The 11,874-nt window shown below is 39.2% G+C and overlaps 1 protein-coding gene across 1 annotated transcript; it reads left to right on the forward strand.

Moving 5' to 3' along the window:
- The first annotated feature begins 336 nt into the window (after positions 1-336).
- Positions 337-9,904, forward strand: NEUROD4 (neuronal differentiation 4). Its single transcript, XM_060657368.3, has 2 exons — positions 337-685; positions 6,344-9,904. Exon 2 carries the CDS (start codon positions 6,353-6,355, stop codon positions 7,346-7,348), a length of 996 nt encoding a protein of 331 aa, XP_060513351.1. The 5' UTR covers positions 337-685; positions 6,344-6,352; the 3' UTR covers positions 7,349-9,904.
- Positions 9,905-11,874: the final 1,970 nt, after the last annotated feature.

Genomic DNA, 11,874 nt, shown 5'->3' on the forward strand with positions numbered 1-11,874 from the left:
CTGTTTTCATTAACCCTTCTTAGCTCTCTGAGACGCCCTCCAATTTTCTCTCACCCAATGTCTTACTTTTTTAACCACAAAGATTTCCAGTCCTCTTTTTCTTTACCTTTCAACTTCAGCAACTCTCCTCCCATATTCTCCTTCTATTAACCTTTCTCCCCATTTATACAAACGATCAAATAAAACAAAACGAATGAATGGTAAACTGGACCTGGGCAGAGGAGCCCTTTGAAGTAGGTGTGTCTTTCGACTGGGGAAGGGGAGGAGTTAGACCTCCGGCAGCATCACCCCGCCCTGGTCAGCTGGGAAAGCAATCAAAACTGCTGCAACTCGGAGACTCCGGCCAGAGCGCAGGAGCTGCCCAGAGGCTGTGGTCCTGAAAGCTCCACTCCGGGGAACTAGCCACTCAGAGGAGGTACTGAAGAACAGCTAAATCAGCTGCAACGGGAGCATCAGCCTGAAGGCGTCCTGGAGGAGCATACAGAACTCCAAGGAACGAGTAGAACAAGAATCAGTCAGAAAAAACAGATTCAGTGACATATCTAAGAGGCAGGGGACGGTTTAACATGGATCGCTAAAAGTACTTCCTTCTCCTATGATCTGGACGCTCAGGGAGACTTGGGTTCTCTGAGTCTCCTCCAGGACACAGATCCAGACTTCACACCAGGGACCACCACTGACAGAGGTGAGCCCTTGGATGGGGGTGGTACGGGACTACTAAAGTTTCTGTGGGAAGTTCCCACAGACCTAGAGGAGCAGTTGGGCTGAGGTAAGTCTCTTCTGGGCTAGGAGAAGAGGGAGTAGGACTTGGAAACTTGAACAGAGAAGCAGACAGAGAACATTTGGGGACGGATATTAAAATTTTAACAATTTCACTAATTCCAATAGCACCTGCCACCCGAAGTGAAACTCACACACTCAATCATTTTTATAAAGTAGAGATTACAAATTATCATCCTCTATGTCTGTCAAACTCACCCTTCCATTTTATTAATGCAGGAGAAAAAAATGTCCAAAAAGTTTAACTTTGTCTGAGGTGGCTCAGGAAGTAGGTTGCAAGAATTGACTCAATCCGCTGCTCTGTTCACAGCATTTTCAGGCTGTGGAGAGAGTGGAAGGGGTAAGAAGGGGAATGGTAATAGACTAAGATATGAGAGAAGATGTCGGAAAGCTATGGAGCATATTCTTACCGTTTCCCCCATTTGGTGTGCTAGAAATTCTTAGATAGTTGTAATAGAGTGGTGAAAATTTCCTTTTCCTCAGCTCTTTCCACTAAGAAATCAGAAAAGAAAGGTTGTTCTTATATATTTTTGTCTCCTCTGCCTCTTATTCTTCATTTACCACCCCCAAACTGTATCCAGAACAATAGTAATAAATGTAAAATGCTTCCCTTGTTTTCGGACAGAGGGACCAGGGATCAAATGTTGAAGAAGAAGGGGGAAAACTAAAAGATTGAGTAATTTCTGTTTGCAAAGTTCATCATTTGGGTTTGAGGCTATGAAAACCGAAATATGATATGGCTGTGTTGGGTACGGTGTGCCTGTGTGTGTGTGTGTGTGTGCACGCGCGCGCTTGTGTGTCCAGGTATTAACCAAGAGAGAAAGTGGTAGAGTCTAAAAAGTTGTATAGGAAGAGCACAAAACAGTCCACTGGCAGTTTCTGGGCAGAGCAGGTTGTGAGCACCCCGGTCTGCATTCTGTCTTTTTAGTGTGAAGACTCTGCCGCTCTGAGCAAGGCATTTAGCCTGTCTGGTGCTTGGATTCCTTAGAAACTGAGCTGAATAGGCTCCTTTCTGTTGTACTGAGGATTCAGTCTTAGGCTCAGGAGGTGAAGTGAGTACAGTCAGCTTCCAAGAGGAAATATACTGTCTCATCACCACATGCACACATGTAAGCACCCTTCATTCACGTGTCCATCAATAGAAACTTCTACACAACAAGTCCTTACCCTTGCTTTTCATAAATCTTCTAAATGAGATACGAAAGACAGAAATACTATTTCCATTTTTCCCTAGGAGTAAAAAAAAAATGAAAATAATTTTCTGTGCTCATTTAATAAGCGAGTGATAAAAGAGTGGAGAGGGTCTCAGTGCCAGGCTTCTTTCAGTACACCTCTGAGCGGGTTCATTAACAGGCTCAAAGCCATGGTAGAATTAGATTCTTGTTCTAGAGAAAACGGAGTTGATTTCCTTGATCAGAAATCACAACTGCACCACACACATTTTCGGCTCTCAAGTCTAAAACTGGATGTTCATCATCTTTTTTCCCCTGCTAACTTTTCGAGGCATTGGAGACATTTAGGTGGAAAAAGTCAAAAGAAAAGAATTATTACTTCTTTTAATCTTTGAGGAGTCCTGGATTTTACTTCTATTTGAGAGACATTTCATTTTTCTCCTCAGAGCTCTGGCACTGGATTCTGGTAGGAAAGTCTTATCCCCAGTAGTGTCTAATCAAAGACAAAAGGAAACAAATGTCCAGGGCTAAGAGCTGTGTGTGTTCTGTCAGAAACTTCATGAACCTAAACATTAAAGTAACTGAGTAGGAGTGTCCAGCAAACTGCTGTGTCCCCATAATAAAAAAAACAATAAAAGTGACTAACCTCCTCCATGAATATGGTAAAAGAGTTTTGGGCAATCCGGTAGAAACAGCTGATAGAACTCTGTTTCTTCACCTCTTGCAATGGAGTAGAAGCTTTGATACTTAGTTATTAGGTTGGAGGAGGGGGTTTGTCAGGGAATTTTTCAAAATGCATGTTGAGATAGAGCCATTAGCTTTTGTTGGCATGAAATCAATAGTAAGCACAGATTGTTAAGTATACTTGGTTTTGTCCATGTGTCCAGGAGAAGTCATGATGAACTTTAGGAACGATAGTACTTAATACTTATATGGCATTATGATGTCTGGCACTATATTAGCTCATTTTATGCTCACAATAATCCTATGAGGTAGGACTATTATTATTCCCATTCTAAAGAGAGGGAACTGAGGCACAGATAGATTCTGAAACCTTAAGATCACATATCTAGTATGTAATAGAGCTGAAGTTTAAACTCAGGTAATGTGACTCCAGAGTCTGCTGTCCAGATACACTGGGAGAAAAGATGGGCTATTGGGCAATTGTTAGATCATCTTCTGAGCCAATTAGAGGAGGTTCCCTCAAGATAAGAAGAGGTATAGTAGTTAGCAGAATCTACTTTTATGATTCATCTGTGGGAAACAACTTTTATTTTTGAATATGCAAATTGTGTAAATAGATTAGATAAGAAAACTCAAGAATAAACACAAGATAAATATATGGATAATGTTTTATAGCATTTAAAGTTTACAAAATCTTATTTTTATTTGTCTTGCAAGAACCATGTTAAATATACCTTACCTCTATTTTATCAAAGAGGAAATGAAAGACCAGAGAGCTATGTAATGTGTTTGAAATCAGCAACTGGGAATCAGAACAGTTGGGACTAGAGTGTGCGTCATTCCAGCTTTCATGATTTTGAAGCCACCGTATATACCCATGCGATGCTCCTAGAACTTAATGGGCGAGAATCTATGAAAAAAGAGAGAGTTAAACTGGAGCCATCTATATCCTTCCCAGGGTTAGCAAGAGAAGAAAGATAAAAAATGGTTGCCCTTTACATTGTTTTAGCCAAAGCCAGTTGGTTCTTTTCCTTCGTACCTGCTGATAACCTGACTTGAAAGCAACTCTTTGACTCTTATAGAAACCATCAAATTATGTTAAAGGGGAAGGATAGTCTACTCTATTCTCCTAATCCCACTTCTTGGTGGGGGTGAGGATGGACAGAACTTGGCTAGAGTCCAGAGGTACGGAGGTGAGGATCATAGTAATAATGAAAAAGGCCAATTACAGAGGCTATCAGGGGCAATTTGGGAGACTGCTTTCCTCTCTTGCATCTTCCTTCTCAACTCTCCCTGCATGTAAGTATGACTGAGTGATGATGATGATGAAGAGGAGATGAGAGAAATAGAAGAGAAAAAAGATAAGGAAGCAGAGTAAGAGAAGGTGGGGGGGGGGGAATAAAAGGGTGGAAGCGATAAGAAAAAAAAAATCTATAAGAGGAAGGAATCCTGGAATCTGAGAGTTAAACATTGCAAAGAACAGCTAAACTAGCCTCCCTTTGGATGATGTTCATTTCCTGGTGATTTAGTTCAGCTGATCCACACCCCCTGAAGTCAAAGTGCCTTCCTTTCTTCCTGTAGCTGTGGTGGGGGGGGGGCGGGGAGGAGAAATAATCTAAAACCTAGGATTTGGAATCAGAAGAACTGGCTTTATGTCCTGCTCTATCAGCTCTATATCTTTGCATTTCCATCACTTAATCTCTGACCCACAGTGACCTCGACTACAAAACAAGCATAAATCCCCATTTCCCTCAAAGGTTGGCTATAAGGCTACACAAATGTTATTATAATTACGTGTGCAACATTACGTTTCCCAAGCCTACTCCATCCTTTTTGGCCTCAGAGTGCACCTGCCTCAGAAAGGTCTGTGTTACTTTAACAGAAAGTTAATTAGGTCCTTCACCCTCCCTCTGGATATCGGGCTGAGTTAGAAGTGCAGCTCAGCACACAAGCTCCATCATCCATATTAAAAGTGGGATTTTCTAACTTGGCCTGGGCAGCCAGTTGACCAATAGGTTCCAACGTGTGTTTTCAATAAAGCTGCTTACCCAGGAAGCCTTATTAAGTGAGTAAGTCAAGCTGACATGATTTCTGTGCTGATTAACATGAAACCTAGGCTGTTTTTGCAATGCAGTAACATTAATTATTTATAGGAGGTAAATGAGGTTAGAAGGAAAACAAGCTCAAATTACCAGAAACAAATCAGATCATATATTTATATTTTTAAAATCTATGTGCTAAATCCTGCCTCATTGATTTGAGGCTCAAGCTTTAAGGATCGAAAAACGTGTCTCATGCTCTCCCCTTTCTGATACACAAAAGTGATGGAAGGTTTAGCGTTTCAAAGACTAAGTTGGTAAACTGGCATGCCCCAATGCTGCTTCTCAGATACTTTTATTTGGTAAATTATATACCTGCAAATCGCTCAGCAAATCTCAAAACAATTCACCCTTCCAGAATTGAACATAAAATGTTTACTAAACCACCAGTCTCTTCTGGTTTTCGAAGTGCAATTTTTTTTCAAAGAAAATCTGGATTAAACAGTATCTGTTAGGCAAGTGAATTAAAGTAGTCAGGGTATTTCCATGTTTGTCTGAAATAGTCCTCGCTTATGCCTGCAGTCACTATGTTCTGTTAAGTTTAGAGTTTGCCCCAGATTTTTCATTTTTAATGAAGTATTATTATAATAGTTATACTAAGATAATCTTGAATAAGCTTTGTAGACCTCTGGATTGTAAATCTAGATGTTGCCATATTCTTGTCTGATGGTGTGAGATGCCTGTGCAATGAAAGAGTTTTATTTTTAACATATGGGTGAATTTAAAAAATGGTCAGTGGTAACCCTGCTCTCTTTTCATGATCCTTTTAGACACCATGTCACTGACATCTCTAATACCACTACATTAGACAGACCATAAGGTGCTTGATGAAAACCAAAATGCTCTTCTGGTGATAGTGAGAGAAATAGTCATGGTCACATGGGGGTACCAGCCAGTTGTGGCACTGCTCTTTCCTAGGATGCTTGAAGCTAAGAGTTGGCAGAGTCAGTGGGAAACATGGAATGTTACAGGTTAAGTGTATGTGGCATATCTCTCAATAGAGGCTGGGCAGTCCTCTGAAGAACAAATTAGTCTGAATGATCTCAGCACAGCGTTTCATTTATTTTGTGGTGTAAAATACAACAGTGTACTTACTTACTGTGTGATATGCTTTTTAAATTTTGCAATAATTATAATTATATCCATGTTATAAGTTTTAACTACATTAGCATCTTCTTTTACTTTCAGAAGTTTCTCTGTTTGGATAATAATTTATACGTCCACCTTATCTATTTCCCTTTTTGATCTGTATTCTGGAAAGAAGGAAAGATATATTTTGACTCTTATACCAGTTATTTTTGCATAAAATCTCTACAAGACAAGGCACCAGAGAATGAAAAGTACAAGGCAGTGGCACTACCATGAGTAATCAAGTCAATTTCATTTTTCTAAAGTTGATTTTTTTGTACTATGCCATAGCTATATTAGTGTTCTTGGCATTTATTTGAGTCTTAGATTACTTATTTAGAATGGTGGACTTGGACTAGATAATCACAAGTTGAATCCCAATACAATTCTCTGTTTTATATCTAAGATATAAAAAGAAAGTTTAGTTTTAAATCAAAGCAGATATTCACAGACACTAATCATTGCCGTTTCCTGTTCCAGAACCTGGAAATGGCAAAACCTTATGTGAAACCCAAGGAGATGACAGAGTTGGTCAACACACCATCCTGGATGGACAAAGCTCTGGGCTCTCAGAATGAGATGAAGGAGGAAGAGAGAAGATCAGCTGCTTATGGGATGCTTGGAAGCTTAGCTGAAGAGCATGACAGTATTGAGGAGGAAGAAGAGGAGGAAGATGATGGGGAGAAGCCTAAGAGAAGGGGTCCCAAGAAAAAGAAGATGACAAAAGCTCGCCTTGAGAGATTCAGGGCTCGAAGAGTCAAGGCCAATGCTAGAGAACGGACCCGGATGCATGGCCTGAATGATGCCCTGGACAACCTGAGGAGAGTCATGCCATGTTACTCTAAGACTCAAAAGCTCTCCAAGATAGAGACTCTTAGACTGGCCAGGAACTATATTTGGGCTTTGTCTGAGGTCCTGGAAACTGGACAGACACCTGAAGGGAAGGGCTTTGTGGAGATGCTCTGCAAAGGGCTCTCTCAGCCTACAAGCAACCTGGTGGCTGGATGCCTCCAGCTGGGCCCTCAGTCTGTCCTCTTGGAGAAGCATGAGGAGAAATCTCCTATTTGTGACTCTGCCATCTCTGTCCATAACTTCAACTATCAGTCTCCTGGGCTCCCTAGCCCTCCTTATGGCCATATGGAAACACATCTTATTAATCTCAAACCCCAAGTATTCAAGAGTTTGGGAGAATCATCCTTTGGGAGCCATCCACCTGACTGCAGTACACCACCTTATGAGGGCCCACTCACTCCACCCTTGAGCATCAGTGGGAACTTCTCCTTGAAGCAAGATGGCTCTCCTGACCTGGATAAATCCTACAGTTTCATGCCACATTACCCTTCTGCAAGTCTAAGCTCAGGGCATGTTCATTCAACTCCCTTTCAGGCTGGTACCCCTCGTTATGATGTTCCCATAGATATGTCCTATGATTCCTACCCTCACCATGGCATTGGGGCCCAACTTAATACAATCTTCACTGATTAGGGCAGTAAGACAAGCATTTCAGAGGATAATGTGGACATGTTTCCCATAATTCAAGTGGGTTGAGCTGAAGATTCAATGACCTTAAAGGAACCCTATAGATAGATATCAAACGCAGTAGTCCCAGTCCATTTAGGCCTTCCTGCACCTGCCACCCTCATTTATCATCAGCTTCTCACACTGTATTGATTCATTTAGTTAGGGTCCTCAAGTGAAATTATTTGATTGTTTACAATCACGTGGAAATACAACAGAAGCCCTGGGCCCTATTCTAATGGTGCCAAAAACTCATGATCTATGCCACTTAATTTTCCATTTCTGGCCTCTGTTTACTGATTGGTAAAATCAGACAACTGTTTTAAGTCTAGATGATTTTAAAGTCCTTCACAGTTCTGAAAATTCAATAATTTTGGTGATCACTCCTATAAACTTACTGAAACTGAAGGAATTGAAGAATAATAGTAAATGAACACTGTGTGTGGAATGATTAGATGGAGTTGCCAAAGGAGCACAGATGCATTTCTCTCGGGGACCTGATAGGACGTCTATGCATCTATCTAAAAATTGTCTCCAAAGGCTAAAATCCTAACTTGGCTGTCACTGTGAATAACAAAGCATGTTCTTTAAGAGATTAGCTCTACTTCTTGTTGGCTGAGGCTGAACATCTCTTTCTTAGTAATATGAGAACCATAGCAGAGATCTCATACCAACTTGATTCTTGATTAACATTTCAAAAGCACTTTTCTCAGTTCTAGAGATGGGGCAAGCAAGTCACTGTAAACAGACTCCTATGACCAATAGAACTTAGAGAAGTCATCCGTACCATTTCATAGCCTCTGTAACCAGGAGGCTCTAAAAATTCTGAAGATGCTCAGGGGCTGCTATTGGAATCAGCAAACAACCTAGGTCATATTCAAGAGCAATAAAATGGCAATTGGCTATACTAACATGGCAATTGGCTATACCTTACCATAGTTTGGTGACTCCCTCTATCTCACATCTGCCCATAGGAAGACCAAATTTTCTTTGGCAAGATACATTTCATTTGGTTACACAAAACATGGTTAAAACCACTGACCTCTGTCCACACCAATTATTCTTATATTTTCTAGAGGGATAAGCACCAATCAATTTATGACCAAACTTGAATTTTTCCAATGCATATACAATTCCTTATCTCCTCCTCCACTAATTGTTACCTCTTCTTCACTTCTAAAATATAATATGTTATTACATATTGTAGATAACATTCCAAGTGAGCAGACTTAAGGATGCAGAAATCAAATCCAAGGTCGGTGAATGCTTTTACCAATTTATGTCTTCATCACAGGTTTATCCTGATTTGCAGGATGTTTATTTTTCTTCATGGAACTCCTCTTTTGTTTATATCAGCATTAATTTTGTCACATTTTTTTTTTCAGAAAAATGTGATCTGAGAAATTTCAATGTCCTGTTCAATCTGCCAGGACAATTATTTAAAACAAACTAAAAGCCTAAATGGTTTACATGATAGTGGATCACATCCTGCTCTGCCAGAGAGGATAAGTTTAGGATGTAGGGTACACAAATAGGACCAATGAATAAAATTGATAAGGCAGATTAGTATGTCATTTTCTACAGCTCAGCTATCCCCTAAACCCTGCCAAACTATCTGTGGATCTTGACTTTTTTTTTTTTTTTTTTTTACCCTCTTATTTATTATCTCCTTACAGTCTAAGTTATTGTCTTTCCATTTTGCTTGCAGCGTTAACCCTGTTGTATTTTGCACCCTTGGTTTGTAGACCCCCTTGAAAGTATCCTTGCAGAGAGATCTTAAATCCCACCAGCTACTGAAGTGGTTCCCTTTTCCTAGCGGGAAAAGGCAAGTTAAATGTCTACAAGGCCAGCCTATGTGCTTTCTGAGTCTATACTGGCACTTACCTTTGTGAGAGGCTGTGGGGGAATCTATCCTTGAAGCTAGTATTTTCTGGCATTTAAGTTTGTAGATAATGAATGTTGTTGGAGTTATTTATTAGATATTATTTATTTAATTTATTTCTCCCTTTCATGCAAATTTCTTGGGCTCCATACATGTGCTTGCAAACCTTCCCTAAGGCTTCCTTTGGAAAGTAGCTCATAATTTTTCTGGAATTCCTGAGTTTGGGGTGAGGGGAAAAGGGGAAGTTAGTGCAGAATTACCTGTAATGATTTTATAAAAAGCAGCAATAATTTGAATGGCTATGCAAGTTAATGTTCTTAGATTTTTTTCCCATCCATTCTAAGAAGAGCGAGTTAGTTTTGGGAAGCTGTTGTTTATGCTTTTGGGGAATATGGTACCCATGAACCAGGCCTCCTTGGGATTGTTCAGAGAGACTTTCTAATTGAATTAAAATTTGGGAGTGCAGTATGATTGGAAAGAACCTACTCTCTTACCCAGGGTGGTCTCATTCTTCAGGGGATTTTATGAAATAAAAGAAAAACAATTGTTCAAACTTTTTGTAAAAAAACAAAACAAAACACAACCCAGACTGTTTCTCCTCCCTTTTTTCTAGCAGAAATAAAGCTGTGAGTTTTATTAGACACTGTGTTGCGTTGTCTGTCTTCAAAGTTTTTCTTCACTTTCTTCTATCCCTTTTCTTGGACTCTGTGTCCTGTAAGCAGCCAGCAAAAGCACAGGCCAGCCTGTCAGGAGGATTTACATCCCATATTTCAACTCCTCCTTTCAGAAGATTTGAAAGGTCTAAACTAAGTAGTTACAAACCTAGAAGCACTGATCTCTGTCACACACATAATCAACTATGTAATTAGCAGTTGAGGAAAAAAGATCTTCCCATTTACAGAAATCTAGGGTGATGGGCATTCTAAGCCACTGAAGCACGAACAGGTGGACCATAAGAAGATGTACTATTATCCAAAATTGGGCCCACCAACTTTTCAAAATTTATGAACTATACTTTTTGGCAGCTTCTTCTTAACATCTCTTCTCTTGACTTTTTTTCTTTCAGGTCCCTTTATTACATGAACAAAAATGCTGATGATAAATAATGATGATGATGATGTTGATGATAATGATAAAACATAGTTGGTTAGTCAAAGGAGAGAGTTGGTTTAAGATATTTAAGAAGCAAAAAATATGGAACGAAAGTCATTCTTCCACAGCTCTCCTCATCTGCCTGGTACCCACTTTCCAACTTGAAACCGCTTTTTATGTTTTACTTTATCAGGTACCAGAGACCTGTTATACTGATAAGATAATATCAGGTAGATTAGATACAAATATTAAGTTACATTATTTTCTCCTTTTCCCATATATAACACAGTTCTGCATATTACTTTTGTTTATTTTGACACATACCATGGAGCATTTTCTTATGTCATAAACATTTCTTAATGTTTTCTTATAGCTGGTTGGCATTCCATGTTAAAATGTAATTAAAACATAATTTAGATTTTCCCAATTTTTATGATATTGAGTGAATAATCACGTACACATGTTCATTTGACACTTATGAAGAGAATCTTTACAAATAATGTTTTAGAGGAATAATGATAAATTGGCAGATAACAACAATTACATCTAGCAGTTTTTACTACGTACTATCACTTTTCTAAGTGATTTACATGTAGTAATTCATTTAATCTTAAAACCATCACTATAAGGAAGACACTATTGTTATTTTCATTTTACCAACTAGCAAGCTAAGGCATAGAGTAATCTGTTCAAACTCCCACTGCTAGTTAATGGTGGAGCTAGAATTGGAACTAGTTTATTTGGTTATTTGGTTGTTTGCCTGGTAGGTACATAACAATGTCATATCTGCAAGAAGCCAGAGCTGGTGGAACTTTCTGACATCTCTTGAGCTATTCTTTACATATGACATCCTGTTGTATCTATGACCCAGACTGGCCCACCCCAGACTCTGCCATTGAATCTGAGAAGACTTTCCTTCCTTTGACAAAAGCTCTACTTTGTATTGTATGTTGCCTATGTAGATTATGTAGATACAGGCTAGCTCACAGACCAATGCTTTATTGCTTGAAAGTGTCCATCTTTCAGAGGGCCTAAATCTATTTCACTGCTATCATTTCATAGACCTTTAGTGCTTTAGGGAAAAAAAAAGTTTTACCAAGGAATTATAGAAATGAAAATTGCAACAACAGAGGAGCATCCTAGCTTCAAGATTATTTTTTGTCTAGCTATAAAACTTTAAAGTACAGTTTGGCACATTTATTGCAAATATTAGCTTTAGGGGAAAATACATGATAGTTTAGTTATGCAATTTACTGGTTGAATAACATTTGTGAAGTTGATTAATTTCTCAAAACCTCAGTTCCCTCAAATTTAAAATGGCAATGATAGCAATGGCTATGTCACAGGGTTATTATGCAGTCAAATGCTCTACCCCTGAACTATACCCCCTGGCTTTGTCACAGGGTTCTTATGATGAGTCAGTTGAGATAATACATCCAGAGCACATAGTAAGTATCTAATAAGTGGTAATTACTTACACCCATGTTATCATTCATTATTCTTTGGTAATTTTTATGTT

This window comes from Panthera onca, chromosome B4, assembly GCF_046562875.1.
Source record: "Panthera onca isolate mPanOnc1 chromosome B4, mPanOnc1 haplotype 2, whole genome shotgun sequence".
Lineage (NCBI taxonomy): Eukaryota > Metazoa > Chordata > Mammalia > Carnivora > Felidae > Panthera > Panthera onca.